The sequence below is a fragment of the Pseudomyrmex gracilis genome, unplaced genomic scaffold, assembly GCF_002006095.1.
Source record: "Pseudomyrmex gracilis isolate BER0280 unplaced genomic scaffold, ASM200609v1 scaffold_270, whole genome shotgun sequence".
Taxonomy (NCBI): Eukaryota; Metazoa; Arthropoda; class Insecta; order Hymenoptera; family Formicidae; genus Pseudomyrmex; species Pseudomyrmex gracilis.
The window spans coordinates 120,821-147,467 of NW_018020854.1; the positions used below are offsets into that span (position 1 = coordinate 120,821).

At 35.1% G+C, this 26,647-nt stretch overlaps 1 protein-coding gene across 2 annotated transcripts; it reads right to left on the reverse strand.

Annotated features, from left to right (window-relative positions):
- Nucleotides 1–759: 759 nt before the first annotated feature.
- LOC109859582 (TOX high mobility group box family member 3-like) lies at nt 760–26,647 on the reverse strand. 2 transcript variants are annotated; one of them, XM_020437956.1, is made up of 12 exons: nt 26,235–26,647; nt 14,622–14,829; nt 14,013–14,099; nt 10,129–10,275; nt 8,694–8,809; nt 4,666–4,981; nt 4,214–4,332; nt 3,460–3,595; nt 2,950–3,288; nt 2,759–2,848; nt 1,129–1,409; nt 760–1,049 (listed from the first exon to the last, which is right to left on the reverse strand). In XM_020437956.1, the coding sequence occupies exons 2-12, from the start codon at nt 14,673–14,675 to the stop codon at nt 983–985; spliced, it is 1,752 nt and encodes a 583-aa protein (XP_020293545.1). In that variant the 5' UTR covers nt 14,676–14,829; nt 26,235–26,647; the 3' UTR covers nt 760–982. The 2 variants fall into 2 exon arrangements, with proteins under 2 accessions (XP_020293545.1, XP_020293547.1); XM_020437958.1 differs by lacking the exon at nt 14,622–14,829.

Consider the following 26,647-nt stretch of genomic DNA (forward strand, 5'->3'; position numbering starts at 1 on the left):
GCTCTTTCATTTGCTTGTACTGTGGTATTTGTAGACTATGTCACAATATGACAAGTGTAAAAATTTAGAAACGCAGGTGAGAGATAATCTTTAATTCAAAGAACCGGTCTTTGTATCCGTCACGTTCTATCTTTGCCAGTACTTTAAAAAACTGTGACACTATCTACGTAACCTTAGAAAAGAAACATGTATATCTGTACAATTGGCACTTCTTGCCTGTCGGTAAGGAGTATCCGAGAGTATAAAAATGATGGTTGTTCAACTCTCTCTCTCTCTCTCTCTCTCTCTCTCTCTCTCTCTCTCTCTCTCTCTCTCNTTGCCAGTACTTTAAAAAACTGTGACACTATCTACGTAACCTTAGAAAAGAAACATGTATATCTGTACAATTGGCACTTCTTGCCTGTCGGTAAGCACTTTATTTCCCTTCTACGCTCTTAGACATATCTCTCTCTCTCTCTCTCTCTCTCTCTCTCTCTCTCTCTCTCTCTCTCTCTCTCTCTCCCCCCTTCCCCCCCTCTCTCTCTCAAGTGTAAACGCGCTTACTAAATGACTCAAGTTGCAATATACTCCTTACAAACGAAGACCTTTGGCCAGAGTAATAAGTTTTTTTTGGATAAGGCTTCTCAATATACTTTTTAAGTTCTCTTTCTAAAAAGAAACAATTTTTTCTTTCTTAACATTTCTCTATCTCTCTCTTTTACTCTGTTGTTTACTTATGCAAACGTACGAAATGTATATGTATATTATCATTTGCATACGTTTTCAAGACTGTTATTTATTTTTTCCAATAATGTTATGAGTCACATTGGACAAACAGTTTCAATATATCAGCAAGTCATTCTTATCAAGTAACACACACACACACACACATCCGTTTAAATATATTAATTTACATATAAACGGAGAGAGAGAGAAAGAGAATGAGCCATTTAAGCTGTGAGGCCATTAAGTAAGTTGACGCAGTACATCGCTTGCAAAACACTTATTTAACCGTGGAATAATTTTGTTGTGCATTTTGATTTGATGATACCCATGTGTTAAACACATCTCTGAAACAGACAATGAAGTAGATAATAAAATCGAAATATAAAATATGTAAATAAACTCAATATAACCGCCAATACAAACCTGCAATGACTGACCACACATTCGTTACTACAGTATTCGTCCTCCCATTCGTTATTGGATATGGCGGGATTAGGACACCCCTGATGTATACATGGTGGCGGTCCCTGTCCTGTTATCACTTGCGAAGGATTTGCCGGCGACGAACAACTCGATAACGTTTCAGATTTCATTGACATTTCTTCAGATTTGACAAACTCCGCCTTCGGTGGACTCATGTGTATCATTTGCTGTTGTTGATGTTGTTGCACTTGCACCTGCTGCACCTGTTGTTGTTGTGACACCTACAAATCACATTATAAGAACATTGTTATAAACATCGTGAAATATAAATATAATTATCTGACAAACCATGTCATTAAGGGGATCCTAAACTGACGGTCGAACCCCGTCGGTTTACCGAAGCTGAATTTACAGCTTTTGGCGTCAGATCGTAGTAATATTCCATCAATATAAAAAGTTATGCAGTTTTGTACGTAGAAAACCAACTGCGTCCTGCGAGCTGTCTATCAGAAATGTGTTTAGAAGGTTAGTGTAAATAAATAGTGTGCGCAAAATGATGAATAAATAGTGTGTGTATTCCAATATGTTCTGAAAATATTCACGCACACTCTTTATTCATACTAGGCTTCTAAACGCATTTCTGAGAGCTCTATATTGTTCTTTATGTTGTCCCGAAAACGGGACGCAGTTTGTTTTCTACGTACAAACTGCATAACTTTTTACATTAAATAAATATTACTACGATCTAACGCCAAAGACAGAGGTGGACCGTTAACTTTGGGGGCCTTGGGCTAACACTGTTTACCTGTGCCAGTACTTGGAATTATTTTTAGTGCAAAAAAAAAGGTTGGTTTTGCCGTTTATTTTTGACCACGAAGAAGTCCTTTGATTGAACGGGGCTCCGGGCTGCAACCCATACAGACACCATACCTAAATCCGCTTCTGGCCAAAAGCCGTAAATTCAGTCGATAAAACAGATCCAGTTTAGAATACCTTTAAGTCATATATACAGGATATCTGAAAACATTTGACACAGCCGAAGTGTGAAGATAGATTAAATCATTATGATTAATTAATACATGTAACCCAATGAGCGCGTAGAAACCAATGGTTTGGACTCTGTAGGCGTGTCTAATTTTCAGTTATAAAGAAAAATGGGTTACTTCATGCAATCTTCTTGAAAGAAAGCAAGAAACGAAGCAAACAAGCAAGTGATGAATGACATATTGTTTGTTGCGATCAGCTGATTTTTACGACTGAAAAACATACACGCGCTTATAAAGTGCGAACCATATACAGGATGTCCCATTTGAGACAGAACAGTGATATATCTCAAGAACCGATGAACGAATCGAAAAATGTTTCAGACAAAAGTTATATGGTGTTGAAGAGAAAAAATAATGACATTATTAATTTAATTGTAGATATCAATATCATGTAATGGAACTTTTTGACTCTGTTTTATTTCTAACTGCCCATGAGAGAGGTTGCACTAATTGTCGGACTCCTCTGTGTGTGTATGTGTGTGTGTGTGTTTGCGCGCGCGCGTGTGCGTGTAAAATGTATAATCTGTGCTGAAAACCAAGAAGTATTAAAGATTAAAAGAGAAATCGTCGCAAGCGTAACAAACCTGCATGTATTGCTGTTGTGAGACCTGTTGTTGCATATGTTGCTGTTGTTGTGTCATGTGTGGCGGTGCCATTACATTACCCATTAAACTCTGCAAAAAAATAATGTGTATTTTTATCTTTTTCGCTGCTACACTTTTAATTTACATTTGCTTCCAAAATTTCTGCTTGCGTATTCACTAAATAATTGTACCTGTTGTTGAGGATTTCCTTGCATCGCTAGGTGATGTGACTTCTTATTTATATTCATTTGCTGTTGTTGTTGTTGTTGTTGCTGCTGCTGTTGTTGATGTTGCTGCTGAGGTGATGGTGGTTGATGTTGAGGACTGTAAACCTGATATGTTACATTTCCTTGCGCGGTGTTGGCAGAATAACTTGTATAGCCGCTGTATTGTATTTGCTGTTGCGGTTGTTGCGCTTGCTGTTTCGGTTGTTCATTTTCACCAGCACCCTTGCTCACGAGAGACGCTCGATATGCCGCGAGAGCTTTCAGATATTCCTTCTTAGCTGCTTCGGTTTTCTTTTTGTAATACTACACAAAGAAGAATTAAAATCGTTATCTCGATAACGACGACATCGGAAAGAAACATCATTGAATCTTATATTAAAATAAACTACGAAACAACAATACGTCATATTGTTAATGATTATCGTGGACTACGCAGTAGAAATATGTGAAGATGATTACAACTTTGATACTTACGTTTTTGTGTTCTAAATCTAACGCGTCCCACATCGACGCAACGATTTTAGATACTTCGCCGAAGCTGGCGTTTGGATGTTTCCCTTTAATCACTGCTTGAGTGTCTCTGAAGAAAAGAGCGTACGCCGACACTGGTCTGAAAATTAATTACACATTATATAAGCTACACATGAGAAATATTATTTTATAGCTGTAAGCACTTTTGTTACATTAACAGCGTTACTAAAATTAATAATTTGAAAAAGCATCTCGAATATTAAAGAAATGATAATAAAGTCAGACCGCGTTTTATCTCTCAGGACCTAGCCCCTTTATCTTGTCCGAATTAAATAAAAATTATTTTAGAATTACAAGCTATTTATGAGCTTTCAAACCCATTACGCAAAAATTTTTGAGCTCGTTTGTCGAAGCAAGAATTTCGAATTTTCGGTGTAAAAGTCGAGTTCGTTTGGATCGCACCTTCCTACTATTTAAACCTGTAGATATCAAATTGCTTTTTGCGTCAGAATTTCGAGCTCTTTACGAGTTCTTAAATAGTTACAATTTAGATTTTTGAGCCCCAACTCCTTGCGTGCAAAGACACTCCAAAGTATTTTTGCTTCAAGAAAAGTAGTCTTTAACCTTTAGACCGCCAAAAAAAAGAAACATTTAAATATTTTCGCGGATATTAGATTTATCGACGTTGTCACATATTCATACAAAATTCTGTAATATTACAACCGAGAATTTCGGATTGCCACATATTGCCACTTACTTTTGTGGTTCATTAGGATCTCTCTTTTTCTTTTTCTTCTGCGGCTTCGTTTTTCTTTGATTCTTCGCTCCAGCGTCAGCCGCTTCCGGTGACGGTGGTTCACGTTTGACCATTGCAATCTGAAAATAGAAACATCATACACACATTGAAGAAACTTTATATACATACATACATAATCTTCCTACTAAAATAAAAACAACATTCAATAAATTTTAAAATTACTCTATCTTTATTATCTCGTTAAACTTCTACGTTTCTTGAAGAAAGTACCGTTATTTGATACCGGTTTAATTTAAAAAAAAAAAAAATACATGCATATATATACATATATATGTATAAAATAACACTCAATTATTTATTATTGATTCCAACTGTTTATTGTCGACTTTTAAACACATTTATTCGTTTAGCACAAAACGCGCAAAGTTTGTTTATGATAAACAACGACTTACCATCCCGGAATGTGGAGTACTGTCGTCGCTATCTTCGCTGGTTGTAGTATTGTTGTTTGTCTCCGGTATATTATTGCTTTGCATAGCGGTCGGACTGCCACCTGTCGGACTTCTGTACTGCATTTGTTGCTGCTGCTGTAACTGCTGTTGCTGATGTTGCTGCTGCTGCTGCTGCATATACTGCATATGCTGCATTTGAACCTGCTGCTGCTGCTGTTGTTGTTGTTGTTGCATCATCAACAATTGTTGGCCGTTGTGCTGTTGCTGGCGAGGAGAGCTCATTCCGTACGATCCTTGTGAGCTACCGTACGGTGAGCTGCAAGCAAACGAGAGGAAAATTTTTGTCATAAAGATGTTTTTTTGTTCGACATAAAGAAAGATGTTTTTTTTTTGTCCGAGCAAATATAACCGTGATGTCACGGGACTAAATTGGAACGTAGAAAATTCGAAATAATGTGAAAAAAACATTAAGAGTTCCAGTGACTAGAGCTTGCAAAAATAAAACAAGGAATAGCAAACATCGTACGTAAGTAGCGTAAATTGTTTTTCCGAGATATAGCATCAAGGACGAAGTTTAAGTGTCGGCGATACTGGGCGAAAGAAAACGAACACACACACACACACAGAGGGAATATTCTCCGCAATTTTAACGCAAATTGGATAACTTTTGAGATATGGTCGGCGCTGCGTCAGCGTTGCACGATTTACGGCCTACTCTATATCATTTCCCTTCTGTGCTCCTTCTTCAGTTCAATTCCTGCCTTTTCCCCTCTCTCTCTCTCTCTCTCTCTTCCCATAACTTTTTGCCGTAGATTTTTCGACGGTTGAGAACGACAAAATTATTTTTATTTTAAATAATAAAGCAAAATGATCGATAACAATAGAAATTATTTTGATAATTCAAATCGGTTTTTAATTGTTAAGAAAATAAACAGCGGTGCATTTCACAACCACTTATAAATATAAAAATAAAAGAAAACTCGAAAAAAAACAAGCTTTTGAACGTTTTTCTTCGTTTCAAGGTATTGTTCTATATCTTGGAGTGAAGTGCACTTTATTCTGCGCATCGTAGAATTTATTAATTATACTTCAAATGAAATTCTACTCGCACGTGTAGTACACGTTCATGTATTATGTATAAATCTTTCAAATTGTTATTTATACAATATTTTCTCCGGAACACTATCTGTCAATTTTGTTTATAAGAGAAGAAGTGCGTAGTGTTACGCAATGCAATATACATTCTACATAAGAGTGTGTTTATTGACGTTCTATGCGTCATGATATTATGCGCAAGATAACTACGCAGTTAACTCTTCAGTCTGCTTCGATTCATGGCGTGCATCGTCCTTAGATACCGATATCGCGTCTTTAGATTTGATACATTTATGTATACTATCAACATACATTTTCTTCTCTCTCTCTCTCTCTCTCCTCTCTAACCATATTAATTACGGCACATAATTCGAAAAGCAAAGTGCGCTCGGAAGGCGAAGGACATAAGGCCCACAAGAAGAATACCAACAAAGCTATGCGTCCACCGTCATCTCTCTTATCTTCTTCGCAAGATACGTTCGTTCCTTGTCCGCTAAGAAAAGTCTCGACATCCTAAATTGCAGTCATAAGACTATGTAATGGCAGGTTCTCACGAACGTTACTCGGTAGACTTAATACACACGGTAAATCATAGCTTCAGTTACCTTCTTGCGTAGAGACGCAGAATGCACGCAGAAAATGCACATACACAAGCATGCATGTATAGGTATACATCTGCTTACTCTTATACACAGAACCTGACGATTTTCCTTCATTTTGTCTGGAACAAAGAAAGGTACGCGCCTCTCCACACAGGGGGGAAACATAATCCTAACGGTAGTGAGAAACATTATTAACGTGCTCGTGTAAAAAAACAGAAGAAAAACAATATTGTTGCGGAAACAAAGACAGGAATTGCGCACCGAATCTCCTGATCTCCCACCGATTATAGGTTCTATATTAGGTTCTATATTATGAGAACGATACAATTTGCTTATGGATGCACGAGTTGTGCAATAATAATTAACTGACATTGAGAAAGAATGCTTTTTAAACATATAGTAGCGTACTAGGCAACATCCGTTTCGCATTTTGTCTTCGTACAAAATGTACGTGAACAAACTTTTACTTTTCTTTTACAGCTCTGGTAATGTATTTTATTTTTTTTTTTCATAATATAAATGCAAAAGTTTTGATGAATTTTGTGATATAATAGACCAACTATTTTATTAAACTACTTTAAAAACGATTTAGTCATTCTGTCAAGTATAACGGCAAAAACCAATAAAATTACTCGGTCTACTTTTCTATCGCAAAATTCATCAGAACTACTGCACTCATCCAATAAATACAGCAGCTGATACTTCTCTTATCATCTTTGTATTTTACTTAGAGGTAATTGTCCCCAATGATGAGACATTTTAGTAAAGATATGATTAACTCTTTATCTGCAGATTTCAAAAATAACCTGCAAGTAAGACAGACTGAGCCTGTAAGACCTACACAAATTTAAAATCGAATATCTGCAAAAAATCAATATTTTTTCACTTTTTAAAATCAAAAGTTTGAACAGTTCTACATCAATTAAAAAAAAAAAAAAAAACTTGAAAAAATTTCTAATAGTTTTGGAGATTAAAAGATAAGAGTTTAAAAAAAAAAAAACATTTTTTCGGGAAACGCTGATGCGTAATATTTGAGCGGAAGACTCATGTCAGTCTACGAAGGGGGTTAAGATACATAAATATTAAACATAACAATTCTCAATGTTTTAAATATTCTTTATGATATACGTTTTTTTTTAAATATTAATTTTTTAACTTTACATATAAATTTTTAACTGTACAACTTTTTAAGTTTTTAATCGTCTCGAATATTACGAGATTATAAGCGAGAATAATTTTCATAAGACCAATACAATAGAGTTATATAATATTGTAGATAAAACGCGCAAGATCTCTCGTACGCGTTGCACTTCTGTCTCACGTTGCGCGCTACGTACGACGATCAAAATTGGTTTTACCAAAATTGCTGTAGGGCAGCGCGCAATAACGAGATAAGTCAAATTTCCATAATTTGAAGTTATGCAAACGGTTGTACGCCATACAACGATGCGATTATTGCTGTATATATCAAGAGAGAATATATACATATATATATATATATATGTATATATATATCGCTAATTCAACAATCTTCCATTTGAGAAATTTCGCCAAGTTTCCCGCAAATTAACACGCTAATTGTCGTTGTTCACGTTGTTACGAAACGATTTCTCTGGCAAAGAAATGTGCGCATCGTAATTTCAAACCTCAAAGTGAATCTCGCGCTATTGATCTCGAATTGTTACTGCGTGTTACGTTTATCTCTTCCTTCTTTTTTTTTTTTATAAAGAGAAAAACTTGTCTGCGTTTTTTAAACGAAGAAGCAAAAGGATATCCAATCTCGCAGCGAAATGATTTTGACTTTCGAGACAAAGAAGCCGAATACTCTTTCGTGGCGTCATCGCGGACGACTATGAGAACGATCACGAAATAGTAGAGAATCGAGAAGGGGAAAAGGTGTCTGTCGCTCATTAATCTTGTTTTGTTGCGCCTAAGGCACTGCGCGCGTATTCACCAATCATCGCCGCTTGTTTGAATCGCGTTCGAGCTACGAAAAATAAGGAAATACGACACAATTTGGTATTTTCTCTCTCGAGTTTTCCTCGAACACGTCCGATATTTCTTTGCCCGCTTACCTAACTTACGCAAGTTACGAAATAGAATTTAATTTTGCCAGAAGCAGACGCGCGCACGGTTACACCAGATTTCTTCAACCTCGTCTCACTTTCTTTTCTGTTAATCGACTCGTATATGCGATTTTTACACGTCTGTTATAAATGCGCTCTATAAAAGCGCATGCAACGAGTCCGAGAGTTTAATGCATACACAATTGAAAGGATTCTCGATACATTAGCGTTAACAGCGGCTCGGGGAATTGACTCATATACTCACTTGACGTTGATCTGTTGCATGGAATGTTCTTGCTGTAAATAAAGCTGCTGCTGATATCCACCAGCGTCCAGATTCAGACCGTCCGGTGATTGCTGCATGCCGCTACCTTGCATCATCTATAAACGACACGAATGTAACACTCACATAGAGAAAGCGCCAATAAATATCTCGTATCTACGAACTGTATATGTAAAACAGAAGACCGCACTATCTAATAGAAAACAAAATGATTCAATTATACATTTTGCGAATTCAATTTAAATACCGCGGAAACTAAAAAAACAAAACAAAACAAAACAAAAACAACAACAATAATCGCAATGCAAATTCGTAATTGTAGAATATTTTAATGCCGCAAATAACATATAGTATTTTATTATTTTTGTACATTACTATGTTTAATTCAACTTCCGAATATAATTTTCGAGGAATTTTCCACACTTTCTGCGCGTGTTTTTGTTTAAATTTTTGGGCAGAAATACAATATAGTTTCAAAAGCAACTTTAAGATAAATTTGGTTACGATACAGTTCTCTCTCTCTCTCTCTCTCTCTCTCTCTCTCTCTCTCTAATTTTTCCCGCTAGTGTAATAAATAATAAAGAAAAACTATTTTAAAAACCTAAAAATCTTAAATATATAAATTTACAAAATGTGGATTAATATAAAAGAGAAAAACTAACTCGATCATCAGACTGCAAAATAAAGATAGAGTTTTTTCAGAAAAACAATTGCAACAAATATTTTTCAAGTTTTTTTGATATATTTTCTGAAAATAAAAGAACAACTTCCCTGAGAATTGCAGAAATTTTTTCAGGTAGCGAAATGTGATTATTATTAAAACTTGTAAATCAGTTTCTCTCTCCACGCGAAGAGAAATCACACGAATTAATTATTACTCTCTCAAGGCTCGCTTAACTCGCCGATAAATATCGTAGAAATTCTACTGCGCATTTAAATATCTTTATGTTTTTATTTCGAGGTCAAAGAGAGAAGGGGAGAACAATGAGCGTGCGTCTAAAAATAAATGTCTTGAACGTAACATGAATAATGCCCGAATGCGGAAGTTGTTAACTGGTCGATATATCATTCCGTGACATCGTTTTTTTTTTCTTACGGTCATGTGCGTACATATTATAGAGTTGCTTTAAAATCTATAACCGTTCTATTTTCTAATATTTTTAACAGAGATTCGAGAAAACAAAAAAAAAGAATCACAATAAATCAATAATAAAAAACAATATAAGATTTCAAAGAGAGAATCTAAAATTACGATTTATAAAAAAAGTAGATAGTAAATCTCTATCAAAAAATGTACTTCCAAAGATTCGATTGTTGAATTTTTCAAAATTCAATATACATTAACGTATATGTATACGTATAATATGAGTCGATTGACATTAACATTCGGCAAACGAGCGTCGAAAAACGAACACACCTGCGGCTGGCCGTATGCTTGCATCGAGTCATGCTGCTGATGTTGCTGATGCTGCTGCTGCTGCTGCTGCTGCTGCTGCTGCTGCTGATGCGTGTGAATGGCCGGTATGTCGAAATCTTCGTCACCGAAACTCGGTGTGTGAAATGTCTGAGACAAATAAATTATACAGATAGACATTATGACTTTATCACTTTATAAGCCCCAACATGAAAGAAAGCAAAGATTTATACTTGGAAATATTTTGCGGATTTACCGCGCGACTTTCCCTCGTTAGTGAGTTTATCGTTAGAGAACCAAAGTTTTCTTTTTTGGTTGTTAACGTCTCCGTATGAAATGACGAAAAGAACAACAAAGATGAAAAGTTTGAAGGAAGAGCTTCTTTTCAGGAAGAAAGGGAAGAGAAGGACAGAGAGACGGAGGTCGACGTAAAAGTGGAATCAAAGAATCAACCTTTCGCCCGTCCCTTGGCGGATGATAGATAGCGTTATATTGTTCGGAATCCTTTTAGCAATTTATTCCCCTTCACAAAGGGGAAGGAAAATAAATTTGCCGTGGCGCGCGTGCGAGATAGTAGGGGAAATAAAAGTTTTGAAATTGGATTTAATAGCGTCAGGAATTTTCCTTTGAAGAAACACGCCTGCTTATCGATCGCTCGGCGTTCATATATACATATACATATACATATATATATATATGTGTGTGTGTGTTGTGTATACACAATATATATATTCGTCTGCCTTTTTTCCGCACTTTGTTTTATCCTTTATTAAAGTACCGCAAATATCAATGATGAAACGACAAAACTTTATAGAACTGAAATCAAACTAACTGCAAACGCACGCGCGTTGGCGTGCAACTCACGTGATGGACAGAACAAAACGAGGCAGGTGCTGTTGCGCGTAAAACCAGATTTATACGTGCCATTAATCGTTTTACTACGCCCAATTCCGCGGATCGTTTATCGCTAAATCCATTTTACGTTTACGCGCCCGTGACATCGTTAGCCGCGATAGTCGCGCCGAAACATTACGATCTAATTCGTGCGGTGGATAAGCCAAAAACCGATCGTTTTCAATTGCATTCCCTCCTTTTCTCCTTTCTCTGTCTCTCCTCGTAACAGAATTATCGTTAATTGATCGTCCACGCGTTGTCGCGTCCACTTGAGATTGTTTCTCGATACGCGTCTATTTTTCCTTTCAAAAAGATATTAAAATCCATATTTTTACACGCAAATTTCGCATGTAATCGAATTGCAGGTAAATAAGAACTTAAGAGTGGAAGGAAAAGGGACAAAGAAAGAATCTCTCTTGTGTGTGAACAGTGTATATACGTGTAAGAAGAGGGGAAGATAAAACGTAGAAGGTGAAGAGAGAAAAGCAAATGACGAAGAAATATCGTCTTCCTTCTCCTCCTCCTTCTCTTCCTCCTCTCACCGTCGTTTTTCTTTTTCTCACTGTGAACTAAACTCGTTCCGCCATCTCGTTAAAACTTGCGCGCGACTCTCGCAACTTGGTTCTTCTTCCTAAAGAAATATTATTTAGATGGTTTTCCTGGTTATGCAACCAGCCCAACCACTCCGCACAACCCTCATCTGTCTGCACCCCCAACTTCGATTTCGCGCTCACGTATACAAATTACGTATTATTTCAATGCAAACTGCTCGCGATAAATAATAATTCCCACACGAATTTCAAGTAGAAGGCAACGTTAGACGGGAAAACATACGGGAGCAAATACTTCCGCAAAATTCGGAATTGTAAAAAAATAAAAAAATAAATAACAATTAGCAGTTATCAACAGTGAATCAAGCTGTCGTTATTTAAGAAGCGAGATTTGTGTCTATGTACAACACACGGCACGAGCGTGCCGTGTTTTAGAAAGTTGGTACAGAAAGACGGACAAAGAGAGACCAGCTGCCGGAGCAAAAAAAAAAGAAACGACTGTCTTGATATCAAAGCTGAGAGAGTTGCACATAATTAATGAATGCAACGGAGAAAGTGCGATCGAACAAGCGCAACGTGAAATTAGCACCGCTAGAGAGAGAAGCGGTTAAACAAAAGTAGAATCTAAATTCTAAAATAAGAACTCGCGAAAACATTACAGCACATAAAGAGAAACCAGACGGTTTTTATAGATATAAAATTCGTACAAATTGAACGCATTTGTATATTATAAGTTGTTAAAAATATTGTTTCAAAAGTGCTTCTTGAGAATAGTTAGAGCGAAAATAGACACCGCACTATGACGACGACGACGACAAAACGAAACACAACGATCGTAAAAACGTGGAATTGGAACTTTTTATGAAGAAACGTTTCTAAGTATACGAACGCCCATAGAAATGCCAGAGTCGTAATAATACCATTCGTGTACAGCTTCCGTAATAATATCATAAAATATATCATTTCGCGGAATTTTTTCTTACTCGATTTTCTTTCAACGCAAATGTAACGACGAACAAAATGTAATGTTATTACATGTGTGTGCGGTATAAATCCTTTTTACCTCTTAATATTTGTAAACGTGTCTATGTAAAATTTCAATATTTGTAATCTAACGATTTTTACAGGTAAAAATTGATTAATTTTGACGTAAATTAATTACAATTAATTTACGTCAAAAAAGTAAAGTTGTGTGACGATTTTTTGTGAGAAGACGTCGGTTATAACATATAAAAAAAACTATATGGTAATTAGTTTTTGTTATCAATAGTCTTGTCAGAACCAAAATATTTGTTGTGCTACAGTCAAAAATCTGTATAGCTGAACTTTGCATCCGTGATTTTTACCAAATTAAACTTTCGTGCCGGAATTTCTTTATTTTTTCATTTTTGTGTTTGTAGTCAAACATTTGTTTCATTTGTTTAGCAAAACGTTCGCAAGATACGTGTAAATAATCTTTTTTTTACGTTATTCAGAATTGCGTTTTAGTTTTTGTATTTGTAGCAAAATCATATCGTTTGTTCACTGAATCTCGATAAAAGTCTCTGATGGATTACAGAATTTTGTTTTTTTTTTTTTTTTTTTTTTCACACTAATGGATATATATTTCTTCATATAATTTTAAACAAATTTTAAAAGTTTTATATTGTTAACCGCTGCGAGTAAATTGCCAATTCAGTTCTTCGTAAACATTTGACGAAAATCGCACGTGTACATACTTACAAAATTATATACAAAGAAAAATTTATCCGATCTATCTTAAACACGTAATGTCAACGTAATGTCAGTGTCTAATGCCACGTCGAGGTCAGATGCGATCAGGCGAGGTTGCGGAGCTGCGACAAACTCCGCTACCACCGGTTTTGAATAGCGATTAAAAAATCTTAATGGAAATAACCAACAAATTTTCATTCCCAATGAAATTAGAAATTAGATTAAATTTGATATTTATTCAATCGCTAACTTATGTTTTGCATTTTTCTTTTCCGTCTTCGATGTTTCTCGTTATCAAGAACGTTTTTATCGAAGCTGATTCATCGACATTTACAAGGCAACATCCGGTAGGTTAGGATAGATTTCGATTTTTATTTCGTGTTACCCGTATATGTTGTCGTAGCGTTAAAGGACAAAGTTGATAATATGTATACGTTAATCTGCATATCGCGCAGCTGTTATAAATATACATGTATGTACATATAAAAGTCCAGTCCTTTTATAAAAAGATTAATTTTACAAAGAGCCAACGGACATATCAATAAAATATATATATATAAACGAACGATATTGTATAAATAAAAATCGATATACAATTAGTATAACAAACGTAAGAAAAGATATAATAAACTCGCTTGATCAGTTGGTGTGTGTTATAAAGCGAATTTGCGCCGTCGATGCGAGTCATATCACCGACAGATATCGAACAAATTGTTTCAATTCGCTCACCTGATCGGACATATTGTAACCGTCGTGATGATATGATGTTTGATGATGTTGTGGGACGTTCAGAGATAGGTCAAGGTTGTCGTTTCTCTGTAACAAATAAAAGTGAAGAAATTTGTTTAGCGACGAAAACAACAGCTATTAATAAGCATTAATACGAGCTTCTTACACACCGGGCAATCAACGTAAACGATAATAGCGGAGCTTTATATTATCGGAAGTATTAACTCTAGAATGGCATATACATATGTTCGTTTCTCAACGGACGAAAAAACAATATAAATTACATTACTAGTTTAATAAATTAAAAATTATATAAATCAAATTAAAGAGATAAGATTTATAAGAAGTCGTACTTCTCTTATAATCTTATTCTTTAAACTTTTGATTTATATCTTTTGGAATTTATACTTTTTTGTAATATTAAAATTATAACAAGATTTCGAGCTCAAGCAACATTTGCGAATATATACCACATCCAGAGTATTTATAGTTTATAAATATTAATAATATTGTTGGAATTTCGCGAGAATTATCGCGTGTTGAGGTATAAAACGACGTGGCGCGACGCGACGAACGGAATGCGCGCGACAGAATTTCGGAAAAGCGTACATTCGTAATCAAGATAGTTGCAAGTGAGTTATGCCGATGGGCAATGTTTGACATTTCGTAGTGACGGCCAGACGTTAGCGCAGGGCGTTACCGCGTTCCACCGAATACAGCAGCCGCCGGAACGAGAGCAATGCGATGAGCATAGCTGTACCTTCGTTCCACTCCCGAAGGAATTTCACGTGCGTGTACGTCGCGGGTGCTGCAGCTTCTTAAAAAAAAGAAAAAATTACTTTTAAGCTGGTGATAAAAAAAAATGACACAGACGGTTTTAGATCGTCGAGAATTTTAAAATAAATTATCGAGAGATGTATCGATGGATCAATTAAAAAAAAAACATTATCAATCTAAATCGGATAAATTGATCGACATGAATGCTGAAATTTTTCGAGCAATATAATCACAGATTTATATGATTTATATCGTTATACATGCGAATCAAAAGCTCGAAAATAAAAAAAAAACAAGCAATTCAATAATATTTAATTTATTAAGTAATAAGAAAAATATTACTTAAAATATATAAGAATGTTTTTAAATTTTTTAACCCATTAATTAAAAACCATTGTTTCTTCGTTATTCCGCGATACCGAATATGCGAGACAATTGAAATATCCGATTATTGTACGTATGTATGTGTATGTTAAACGCCGTAAAAGAACACAAAAAGAAGTTATTGAGCGAAGAGAAAGTTACGCCGTTAAGACACGCGTATGACTGTTACAAGTCTCATATTACGCCATATAAAACAACCAGAGAAGCACATAGTCTCTTTGTTAACCTAAAGATGTCAGAACTCTTTTAAATTGCAATATTAAACGTGAAAGTGCACGTACGCAGATAACAAGCTACGAGATATAATGAACAAATGAAACAAACGTATTTTTTTCGATATAAAACTATACACCTCTTTTTGCTGTAAAACAACATACAATAACGCTCTTGTTCAACACACATTATATATATATATATATGTATATGTATTTATAATAACACAATCATTAACTCTCAACTATTATACACTGACTAAATCTAGTCTATATAACTACACTCGCGGGATAGTTTTCTATCTCAAATTTTGATAAGTTTTAACTGAAATAAAATTTACAAAGTTTTTTTTTTGCTGGAATATAATAATTAACGTCGCTTGTGTCACGCAAGTAATGTGTGCGATGAAACATGTTTGTATCTCGCTCTAGCGTAATTAAAGATTAAATATCTAATTAAACAACTGTAGAATATAGTATTTTTATAATCATATTTTATTTTTTCAAATAAGAAGAAATCCCCCAATACACATATTCTATAATTATATTTTATAATCTACATAAATGTAAATATAAAATGATAAAATTGTACATTTATTACAACTAAAGGCAAAAAAGTTGAAATAAATTTTATTTGTAAGGTTTTTAATTGTCAAAAAAAAACCAACTGTCAGAAGAACTTTCTCTCTGCAGTTTTTTGAAACATTTTGCATCGTAACAAATAAATAATATGAGACGTGTTGACACCCAGCGCGCGCTGTTTTCCTTCGAATTCTTTTAATGTCACTACAATGTGCGTATGCATGCGCATGCATTTTTCATGACTTTGTGTTCAACACGGCGCATGTGTTTCGAGAACTTGTGTGTTGCGCGCATTGATGCATTATTTACCGTTCGGTATAATTTTACATTTTGTGGCAACACAAGCCTTTCCTCTTTTCCGTATGCTTCTTGTTATTGTTTCCTAGACATACGCGTTTCGTGCGTGCGTTTGGATTTAACTCAAAATCAGACGGAGTGTGTTACAACAATGCGATTATTATGCGCATTAAATATTCAAATATATTAAATATTCAATATATATCGTTGTTTGGTCTACAATTCTGTGGCCCGTATTTATTAGTCATGTACAACCAGCTGTGAAATAAATCTTTCCGAGTTAAGTAAAACAATATTTGTGACGGTGGTTCGTGACGATTTGAAATATGTGGAACATTCGTTGTAACGTATTTTCAAATGTTTTCATTCCAACTTCTTAAATGAAATAAATATCCAACGGCCGTTCCCTTGCCGTCCAACGGCGATATCGTCGTAAATAATCATCGAGAAAATGATTTGTAAAAAAAAAGCAATCGTTTTTTGTCGTGATAACAAAACATTAACGCTGTTTTGTATAGGTACTTTTTTTTTATTTTTGTCAGCTGATTATATGATAGAAAACGAGTAACGCTCGAGCAATTTAGCGGAGCAGATGAACCTCGATGAGCCATTGCTTAATTCCGAATTTCGCTCGCCGAAGTAATAAGTTCCGTCTAGTAGTGTTACGCTCTTCGAGCTATTAATATGACGAGTCAGTACTTGTGTTAAATTCGCGCGGAATGTCGCGTCATTATGAGATCATGACTCGGAATTGCGAAGATAGCTCTCGCGCGTATAGTGCTGATGATCAAGCTGATTTGTTTCTTTTTTGTAAAAAAAACCAAAACAAAACGACCAAAGGTTTTCACATTTTAACAATTTCTATACAACAATTTAATCAAATAATTCAATTGAACACGGCAATTTTATTCCAATTTTATTTTAAAAACTCGAAGTCCAAAATTTTCTTATAATAAAAAGTGTCGAAGAAATTACTTTGATCATCCAGTCTCTTTTATCCTTCACATGGTGTTTATTTTCGCGGCCTCGCGCCGTAAAATTCTGACGAAATAAATTTCACTTAAATATTTGAAACCTGTAAATTATTACCGTTCATATTAACTCTCTCTCTCTCTCTCTCTCTATTTTGAAAGTTTATGAAAAAAATAACGCAACACCTACTTCGTCAATCCAAAAAAAAAAAAAAAACCATTAAAGTATAAAAACGATAAAAAATGATATTCGGAATGTCGTGATTATCTTGAAAAAAAAATATTCTTTCTATTGCAGTAAAAAACATGACAAATGATTCGTTAAACATTTATCGTTCCGAGTCCGCGTTATCTCGAACTTCGGTAAAATGAGGTTAATATCCTGTTTACAGACTCTACACAACGTTTCTTATCTCGGTAATAACTTACACGGTCGTTATTTGTTAAATAGCCGCGATTCTACACGAGATAAGCTGCAGTTTTAGTCTTCGAGACATGGTTTCTTGAAAAACTTTTCGCAGTTTTTCTCGTTACCTTTTCTTCTTGTAACCTGCTATGCAAATGGACGATATATTGGCGATATATTATCGATTGAGATATAATCGGCAAGTAGGCGAGGCGGTATAAAGAAGAGATAATATATATAATATCAAAAATAAATAAAATCACGCGCTCCACTCGCGAAAAACGACGAGCGTTAACGCGGTGAAAGTCGACATTAATCGCCTCGCATTAATCAACCGGCAAGTATCACAACGACAGATGGTTACGTCAAAAGACGCGCGAGTGTGTGTGCGTGCGTGCGAGTTACGATAGGATATTTCATCAACAGGCGTCGTGTGTCCTGAAATTGTGAAAACTCGCTTTTCTCTTCTTTTCGAACATTCTTCATCGAGCAACGAAACGCGCGCGGCATAAAGCCGGTCTATATCGATTCAATACTAGCAATAGCAAAGCAGAAACGCACATGATCAATATGCATATATGCTTCTCTATGCAAATCGAAAATCGAATAAAAAGTATCTTTATATACTGGCACTAATAAATTGACCGAGCAAAAAGTCCGATACACGTCGCAACGCGCATAATCAAACGCGCGGCTTGCGAAACGCACTGAAAAGTTTATCACGCGTGCAAATAAAAGAAGAGTTTATTTACGCGTAAAAAAACTTTTGTTTATTTATTTACGCGCTGTAAAAATATTTATTATTTAACGATTCGCTATATTCGAGCGTACCAAATATTATACAGAGAAAGACACATTCAAGAGAAAATTGTTGGGAAATACAACGCGAGAAAAACTCAGAGACAAGAATTTTCGAAAGCGCGCCGAAAATTGACCAAGATGCGTGATTGTAACTTAAAATACATTTATCATTTGTGAATTTAGGTATTCGTGTATACCAACTGCTATAAGAAAATTGTTAAGAATTATGACGTGCAATATATATAAAAGAAAAAATTGTCGAAACGTTCGGCAATCAATGCGGAGACGAACGAGCGCCAGAAAATAACGCGTAACTAAGAGGCGTTCTCGAGTTATATAGCGTGTTCTTACGGCCAAGGAACACAATGGACGCTTTACAACCCGGCAACAGAGCGAAGCTCTACCTGCGTGTATAACCGTTTTAGACGTAAGGGGGTTCCATTGTGGAGCCCACTTCTCTCTCGGGCCTGCCTGCTGTTACTCGTTTGTTGGGAAAAGGTATTCTCTCCCCGTATTTCTTCTCTTCTTCTTCTTCTTTCTCATCGTCCCTTCTTCCTTCGACTTGCTCGCTCCGTTTCGCTTCGGACGCCGCGTTCTACTCGCACGATCCTTATCGCAAATTTACTTCTCCATTCATTTTTGCGCTGTGACAGCTCTCGGATTTGACAAATGGTGCACACAAGTGCTCGAACTATACGCAGATGTATATCCACATATGATAATGTATATCTACTTTTTCTTTCATTGTGTGCGTGTGTGTGTGTGTTGTGTACGGAAAAAAAATTCTTATCTAAGAAGTGACCGAATGTCATACAATAATAAATCCTTTCGAATCTTCAAAATAATATTTTCTAGCTTCTCCCTTTTTTTCTTCGCGGATATATATCTATGGTCGCAAGGAAAAACGCCACACATGTCACAATTTCAAAAAAGATAAAAAAATGACAATGACCTTGAAATCCTAAAAAATATGACCTTAAGAAAAATTTCTTATTTATTACAATATTTATCTCCTGGAACTGAATAATGACCCTTTTCGGCATCCTCTTATCATAAAAAGTAAGCGAGATATTTAAGATGCTCAAGTTAAGTGGGATACCCTATATATATATATATATCTGTCCTTGTTGAAAACACGCATTGTAGAAAATATACATCGTGTCTTACAGCGATATAAAGACAATCCACATAATTTCTTGTGAGTTTTTAATTTTTTAACAGAGACGTGCGTGAAAATTAGATATCTTTGATCGCGTTTCAGTTTGTTATGTTATTGGGAGAGAATATAATCACGGTCAAAAATTGGATATCCTTGATCGCGTTTCAATTTGTTATAACACACACAAAAGGAATCACGCGCAAAAATCGAATATCTTTGATCAGGTTTCATCGTGTTACAGCGAATATGTAATTATCGAAATTTTGTTCACAAACTGGCCTATCGTTATCGCTCATCGTTTTCAACATGGAATCTTTTGCTCCTTTTTTTTTCATGATTCTTTCTCTGTCTCGAATTATCTTGCTCAGTCTGTCAGTTGTTGTCTCCTTTTGATCTCAAGTGCAAAAATCTCTTTGTCACTTAAACTTTGTCGATAAAACGAAGTTCGTAATTAAATATTTGTGCGCACAGAGTTTTGCATTTAGTCTCAAAAAACAAAGTCCTTTTTCAAATTCTCAGAAAGAAAACATTCCCTAAAAGGTTTTCCAGATTTTCTCAAATATATCAGATATTTCAATAAACAAAAAGCGCGATGAACAAAAACAAAACGGTCGATCGAAACGCGTCGGAGAAAGAGATACACAGAGCTCGATCTACATCCGCACCTGTCCATCGGTTAGCTCGAAATCGTTGTGCTGCTGCTTGGTGGACAGAGAGGGGAAAGGTGAACGAGAAGCGCACTCGTGTCCCAGATGGTGAGGATGGATCCAAAACCAGTCTCTGGCGTCGTGTTTTCGAGGCGAGTTTTTGTCAACGGTACGTTTGCGTATACATCTCCTATGTTCTCTCTAATTTTCAGTTTTCTTTCTTAATGTAACACGCAGTTACGTTCAGAACGTCATTGTGTCTTTCTCGCTATATGTGAGACTTGCCTAATTGAGTCGTGTCTAAAGATAGAAACGCACAGCTGTGTGTGTGTGTGTGGATACGACGGTGCGTTATCGCGTCATCGTGTCGCTTTTTCTTTTCTCACGTTTCCCCGCTTTTCTCACGAGAAACTACGCTGTGTACAAATGGACAATAAAAAAAGAAAAAAAAAATTAGAATTCTTTTGCTTCTCGAGATATCTCAAATCAAACGTTACGTTCCTTGTAATTCAAGCCGTCGCTCGTACAACAAAGCGTAAAAGATACACTCCTGTAGTATAAGCTTTGAAATGCGATAAATCGACCGGATAAAAATTTTTCATTAACCGGGCGGCTCTCTTGTGTACTTTCAAGTTAAACATGGAAGCGCCCGACTTTTATGAGGAACCGTATACTGCGCAAACGAGTTTACGAGAGGCAAATTTTTTGTTTTTTTTTGTTTTATTTTTCAAAGGGCACATACATCCTGCGCGCAATTAATAACGTAACTTTTTTTTTTTAGTAACTTCTATAGCGAGATTAAATTTAATGTGAGGTGAAATATATAATAGTTATACGCGTAGTTGTAAGTTGTGTTATATAACGTTCGTCATTCGACTTAATTGGAGTCTTAGAATTGAACTTTTTTTTCTCAATCTTTTTTAGTGACGTATACAACGACGAATTTGAGAAAGTAAATAAAAGGCGTAAATTTGCAATTAGTGTCAGAAAATCATCACGTTCTATATCCCACTTGTGCGCGAATTAACTCGCGTAACGCGCTTTGTGTCGTTATTAAATTTTAATTAATCGCGAGTTATCGTCTCGTGAGAAAAAGTTATCGAAATACGCAGAAAGATCAATTATATAAAAAGAGAACAATTATATAAAAACTGCAAAAAAGTTTTATGTATATATTTATTAATTTTATATATATGCAAAATTTGCCTTTATTTATATTTACTCCTTTCTATCATGTAATATTCATTATTGTGACTAATGTTATTATAATTATATATTTATTACATAGTATAATTACACATTATTATTCTAAATTACTTATATAAAAAAGAATTTTAAACAAGATAAAAAAATATTCGTTAATTTGTTTTATATGCATATTAAAGAAATAATTATATATTAAAATAATTACTTATATATTACAAGAATCATGCGTTCTAATTAGCCGTCAAAATCGTGAAATCTGATTAAATATCCGTACAATATCTTAATTTCAATACACTAATGATATATCACTCGAGCAATAATCGCGATTTCATTTCGGAAGTTGAACGGCATTGAAACGGATTCGCCTTACGTTACACAATTGCCGTTTTCGAACTCGGAAACATTTAATAAGGGTAATTTCCGGGATAAGAGAATTTACAATGTAAATGCAATGGCCGGCAAAAACAAGCGCGCGCGCGGCTTATAAAAACTCACAACGGTTACACAACGTTAACGAGACGAGTTGGGGAAAAAAGTGGAGCTGTGCGGGAATGTTACGCGCCCGCGGCTAATCGTAGATAGCATCTCGTCGATCGGTACGTGCAATTAGCGGCTAGGTGTATTGTAATGAAAATGTACACTCGTTACATTATTAATCGCGCTACGTGACGTTACCCGGGATATCTGTCCGAGTTATCTTCGTACGACTGTGTTCTAATTAACGAGCACACACACAGAGTCAGATTAATATCCGATGTGAGGCGACGTTAACGAGTCGATCAGTCGTAAAAACAACAAGTTCGATCGAAACAAATTTTGCGGAAGATTCTACCAATACAAAGATATCGAGCTATGTCAGCAAAGACATGCAATTATTAAAGATTTAAATTGACGTCTCGCGCATTTGACATTTGCCAAACGTTATTTACAAAGTAAACTCGACACATATGTTTGTAAAATAACTTTTACTTTGCTCGGAAAGTTTTTACGTTTCTTCACTAATCGGTTTGCATTCTATTACATACACTAGTTCTCCGTTCCCGTTTGATTCAATAATAATAATAATAATAATAATAATAAATAAAAAATAAAAAAAAACGAATCACATTAGGTAAAAATATCGTAACGTGTGTAGCATTGTAATTAGATTATACTTGAGACATTTCCAAATCGTACATGCGATGCGATCATCGTGTCTATTTATCATCGTTACATCAGACATTACATTAGAATAGAAGCTTATCTGCCGAGTAACGACTATACGACGCATAGTATTGAAGGCGCAACATTGAAGAACAAGTAGAGAATCATCTATCCTTTCAAACATCTATCGTGGAACGGACGCTCTTTCGATGGCAGTCCTTTATGTAATGATAAATGCTGTGTAATGAAATAACAAACAAGACGTTGTATGAATGGCCATTTAAAAACAACGCTCTCTAAAATTGTTATTTTTCATCAAGTGTACAAAACACGCATTGAACATTGAATATTTATCAATACGAATTTAGGCGCGTGTTTTTTAAAAGGATAGTAAAACTCATCGTTAGAACGCGAAACTCTCGCCTCTTCTGGAAATCGGAAAAGTCGATATTTATGACCGTCGATTATAAAGAGACATTATTATTTAAAAGATATTATTAAACCTTTGGCACAGCAAATTATTCCATACGTTCTTCTTCGTTTATTAATAATGTCAATCAACAGTTTCTCGCTCGTTAATAAGTTTCGTCTGCACATATGCTATAGTTGACATATCTGTCAATGGAATTAGTCGAATGACGCAAACCTCATTACGTTACAAGCCAGCGCGATAGTTCAACGATGAATATGCGTATTTCCGGAATAACCGGCATTATGGCGAATTATGGAATTATCGGCGCTATATTTACTCGATCAATAATTACTAAGTAAATCTACGGAATAACGTAAGGAATAAAAGAGAAGGTGAACAAATAAAAAAAAAAAATAAAAAAAAAAAAAATACAAAATTGACAAAGAACAAAAAAAGCAAAACTTCAAATCTCGAGATCTTTTGAAAGGCATTTTTTCAATAAAGTTTTAACCCTGTAATCGATCTCAAATTTGTTACGACACACTTTGCTTCACTGTTCTCTATTTTGTGTACAAGTACCTTGTTAAAAAGATTGAATTTCCTCGCGAAGGAACCGGTAATTCGAAGCCAAAATTTCATGAGAAAGATTAATCAATAATCGGATAGTTTTTAATTTTCTTTTTGGGTTTTATATTTTGAGAACACAAAGAACTTTTTATCGTATAAGAAAAAGAAAAATAGATTTTTTTTTTTTTTTTTACATGCGATGTAAAACCATAAAATCAAGATTCCATTACCTTTACCATATTTAAATACAATTACGTGTGTGTATTGTACAATTAATAAATTACAATTTGTTCTTATATTCAACTTTTGTTCTTATACAGAGAAAAAGTTGTTTTTATACAAAAAAACCACATTTGCAAAAGAAGATTTGCAAACACTAAGATGAATTTATTGTGTCATTACTCGAAACATACATGTCAATATGAATTATGTAAAATTCTCTTCTGCAAATAACGGTCTTCGTCCTCGAAGCAAAAATAGAATCTAAGACAAGGTGCCACACATTAATACAAGATGAATGATATTCGTGTACAAACACGAATATCATACATCTCCGTAAAAAAAATGCTATTTTACGGTCTTTCAAAGTCAAACCACTTTTATGTTTCAATATTTTATTAGACGAGAGAAGAAAGACTTCAGTAGAATAAAGAATTCTTTTGAACACATGTTCGAAACGATTTTTTTCACGAGTAAAGACCGCAAAGATAAGACCGCAAATTGCCCGGGAATTCAAAATTACTCTCCTTTCAATCTCGTTACAGAATAACGAGAGTTCATAATTTTCATTCTTTTTAAAAGACAATGTTATTCTCCCATCTTCTCGTTTTTCTCTCTCTCCCCCTCTTTCTCTCAATAAAATTCAAAACATTAAATGTTATTAATAACTATTTTTTTTTCATCTCAAATATGTTCGTACAACGTGCGCGAATATTGCAAGAATAAACACGTTTGAAATAAACGGAAACAAATAAAAAGTAATTGAACATTTTTGTTGAGAAACGTAAATTTCCCTGCATATGTGAGTGAGTGAGTGTGTGTGTGTGTGTGCAAAGTCGCTTCAAGCTTTATTGATTTACGATAACGCATTGACTGTGGCATACGCATATATACACCCGTATATTTGATAACGTTATTTGTACAATATTAATTTAATTAATTTTTGCGTGAGTATTAATGTGCCGCGAGAATATTTATTGTAAAACGGTTTTGTTTTTATTCGTGCAAGTATTGTTAGAAATGTAAAATACGATATTTTTCTTCCGATACGATTTAGAATAACATGAAACGTATATGGAGTTTGATTTGCGTCAACGTCGCGCGCGCTATAAATTTATTATACCCGCTGCAAGGACACTGAATCATTGTATATGTACACACACAATACAGTAAGTAGCTGTCGCGCAAAGTTATACTAATTAAGTCGTTTCCATCTACCCGCTCGTTTGCGAGCGCACCAGAATGCAAAGAATTTTTTTGTTAAATACATTTCAAATCGCGCGCAATAATTCGCATTATCTGTTTCTTGACGACCTATTCGAGATGCGTGTTATATTCAAGTGCACTTCAATACGCGAATGTGAAATCTATTTTTATCTTTTAAATTAGATTAGAACTCTGATAAATAACGCGGTTTTATATTATAAAATTGTCCAAATATGCCGGAAGCAATTCAGTAACGTCTGAATAAAAATCTAACACTTTTTAGAACGAGTTTTCTTTTTAATTAAAATTTTTTGAAAAATAAGTGTTTAATAAAGTTGCAAATTAAAAAACTCTTGCCGTAAAAAAAAAACAGCCTTGACAATTTCTGCAACCACGATCGTGCAAGTTTGAAAGGTTTAATAAAGATGAATTACAAAATTATCGATAATGCATCAACTCTATAACTGTTATTATCTGTTATTAAGAATTAATGTATGTCTTGCTGTCTAATGATCAATTATGCAATCGCTATTGACCACAATTGCTGAAGTAATCAATTCACTAGCGTTTGCCTTGAGCATAAACCGATTAAATACTGACTCTGTTGACACAGCAAAAAACGTCCGATAAACACTTCTGCGAAAGCTCACTTGAAAAATTTACGAACTAACAGATCGGACGATTCACTGTTCATTATCATAACATGTACATATTTTATATCGATTTATGCACAATTGTCTATATTTGTATGTATACGCTCCACGATAAAAAGCTGATAAATATTTGCACAATTCTTTCAATATAAATTAAAACGACTAACACTAGATAATTTTGCAATACAAACTAGAATATGTAAAAATGGTTAAAATGTTTAATAAAAGCATCGCATATTAAAGTCAATCACACACTTCTGTAAATCAATCGTTGAGTTTCGTCACGTCGTAATACGATAGAAAAATCGATACAATATTATCAATTAAAAAAACAAAATCCAATGTGCTTTACAATCGAAATCACTCGGTGGATACACGGCGATCCGCGCGCCGCCACCGAGCTTCGCACGTTCACGTCAAGATGGCGCCACGTAGCGCGACGAATCTGACGAGAATGTTTGTGCACGCGGCATCCTCCTCTTCCCCTTTTCTTCCTCCTCCTATCGTTTACCTAACCTATACTATTCTAACGCAACCCCAGCAGCATTTAGTTAAATATTGAACGCAATAAATCACTTACCGAAAAATCCAGCTTACAACACGTGGGGCGCAACTTAAAGTGCGCACAACTACGACAATAGATCAGCCAATGAATGAACGTGAAAGTGCAAAGTGCTCGAATAAAAACACACTTTAAGTATCCGTGTATGTGCACTCGCACCAGGTTATAAATCTATAAGATTTGACACTTTTTCACCGAAATGTGCACACGAGATTCTTCACTGCACCGCAAAGGACGAGGACTCGAAATCACTCACTGCGAGCGAAGAAACGAGAATCGTACTCGACGCGAACGAAGTTAAAAAAACATGAGTCGTATCACGAGATCGAGTGGTTGACTCGACCGATGAAAACGCGTTTTGATTGAATGACAGCGTGGCAGAAGAACAACGACGACACGCGCTCCCCACGGCGGTCGGCGCGGCAATGACT

Coding starts and splice junctions, on each gene's coding strand:
- LOC109859582 (XM_020437956.1), bottom strand. CDS start 14,675: ATGTCAAACATTGCCCATCGGCATAACTCACTTGCAACTATCTTGATT. Junction 3,289..3,459: donor TAGATTTAGAACACAAAAAC/GTAAGTATCAAA, acceptor TTCTTTGTGTAG/TATTACAAAAAGAAAACCGA. Junction 1,410..2,758: donor CACAACAGCAATACATGCAG/GTTTGTTACGCT, acceptor TGTGATTTGTAG/GTGTCACAACAACAACAGGT.